Source organism: Mycetomoellerius zeteki, unplaced genomic scaffold, assembly GCF_001594055.1.
Source record: "Mycetomoellerius zeteki isolate Tzet28-1 unplaced genomic scaffold, Tzet1.0 scaffold135, whole genome shotgun sequence".
Lineage (NCBI taxonomy): Eukaryota > Metazoa > Arthropoda > Insecta > Hymenoptera > Formicidae > Mycetomoellerius > Mycetomoellerius zeteki.
This window is the reverse complement of record NW_017256287.1, coordinates 4,190,947-4,192,349: the sequence shown is the minus strand read 5'-3', so window position 1 is coordinate 4,192,349 and position 1,403 is coordinate 4,190,947. Positions and strand designations below refer to the sequence as shown.

The window sequence follows — 1,403 nt, the reverse complement described above, 5'->3', positions numbered from 1 at the left end:
CCAGCCGCTATATCATTGCTAGTAGCTTGCGTCTGACTGGTCACTGGATTCAGGTGATGACTAGTCAGATGTGACATGGACGGGGTGAGCGTCATGTTAGGATGATATTGCGGATGATGGTAGTTAGTCTGCGGGCTATGGTGCATGTGAGGGATCTGAGCCTGATAATAGTCACCACCGTATACGCTCGAGGTCTGGGCGTAAGCGTTGTAACCTTGACCAGCGTATTGGCTGTGGTTCACAGAAGCGGACCCCGCCGAGCTCCAGCCGAAGCTATAAGTCTCGCCGTGATGAATTTGATTCATCGCACTTGGATAGGACGATGGCTGTAGTTGGTTGGAGCTCGGTGTCAGCGGCGGCGATGGGGTCGTCAGATTGCTGTTGGCCCCGCTGCCACCGGTTGGCGTCGTTCCAACGTTCCGAGGATACGTCGATTGGGTCGACAGGAGCGGGGTCGACAAAGGTGAGTTTCCTGCTACTGGTGCGTCCCTACCTTGCACCGGTGAATCTGGGGAGGATCGCCTACTAGGCGTCGTCGACGAGCTCGTCGATATCCTGCTCCCGGTGCTGCTGTTGCTGTGATTCTGATTTGATCTGGGCGAACCCTTCGACGGAGGGGTCTGCTGTTGCTGTTGCTGCTGCTGTTGCTGTTGTTGATGTTGTTGTAATTGTTGTCTGCATTTGGCTCGGCGATTCTTGAACCAAACCTGGAACAGAGGAACCGCAAAGTTATTTGATGGATATCCAAAAACATCGTGATTTAGAAATCAATTAAGCTCCCCGATAAGTATCATACGATATCGGCACACATTTCAACAAGGTACAAAGTCTTCAACAGAAGCCCCAGGGATTGTCGAAGAGGAAAGATGTCCCAGTGTCCCGCTATGAGAGACGAGACCGAATGGGGAGTTAATCGGTGCAATGGGAAAGTAATCGCGGGCGAGCGGGCGTAACATTTCATTAAATCGCAACAATAACAAGGACCCGAAGGGAGGAGCCGTACGGGGGAGCGCGTGTACGGGCGCGACGTCCCGTCACGCGTGTATTGGAGCATCCCCTGGGATCCTCGGTGGCCACGGTGTTCGCCGGAACGCATGCGCGAATCAGAGCTCGTCGTAGGGTTGTTTTCACCCTTGAGATCGAATAGTTGGTTTTGCTTGTATGTGTGCGAGTAGAGTGTGCGTATATATCTCGTGCATGAATATACACCCAGGACAACGCGCACACGTACACTTTTTTCTCCATAGTTACGGCTACAAACGGGACACGCATGACTATCCGAAAGAGATGCGCACATCTACGTAGGTTTTTCTCTCCGGAAAAGGGACGACAGAGAGGCCGAGGAGAGGGACAAAAAGCAACCCCTCGTAGGCCGCAAGCTCGCGAATGCGTTGTGATTGCCC

The 1,403-nt window shown here is 53.0% G+C and overlaps 1 protein-coding gene across 1 annotated transcript in view; it reads right to left on the bottom strand.

Annotated features, from left to right (window-relative positions):
- Positions 1-1,403, bottom strand: part of LOC108731539 (uncharacterized) — a 39,274-nt gene that overhangs the window by 554 nt on the left and 37,317 nt on the right. The window contains 1 exon segment of the mRNA XM_018461896.1: positions 2-707. Coding sequence (XP_018317398.1) covers positions 2-707 — 706 coding nt within the window.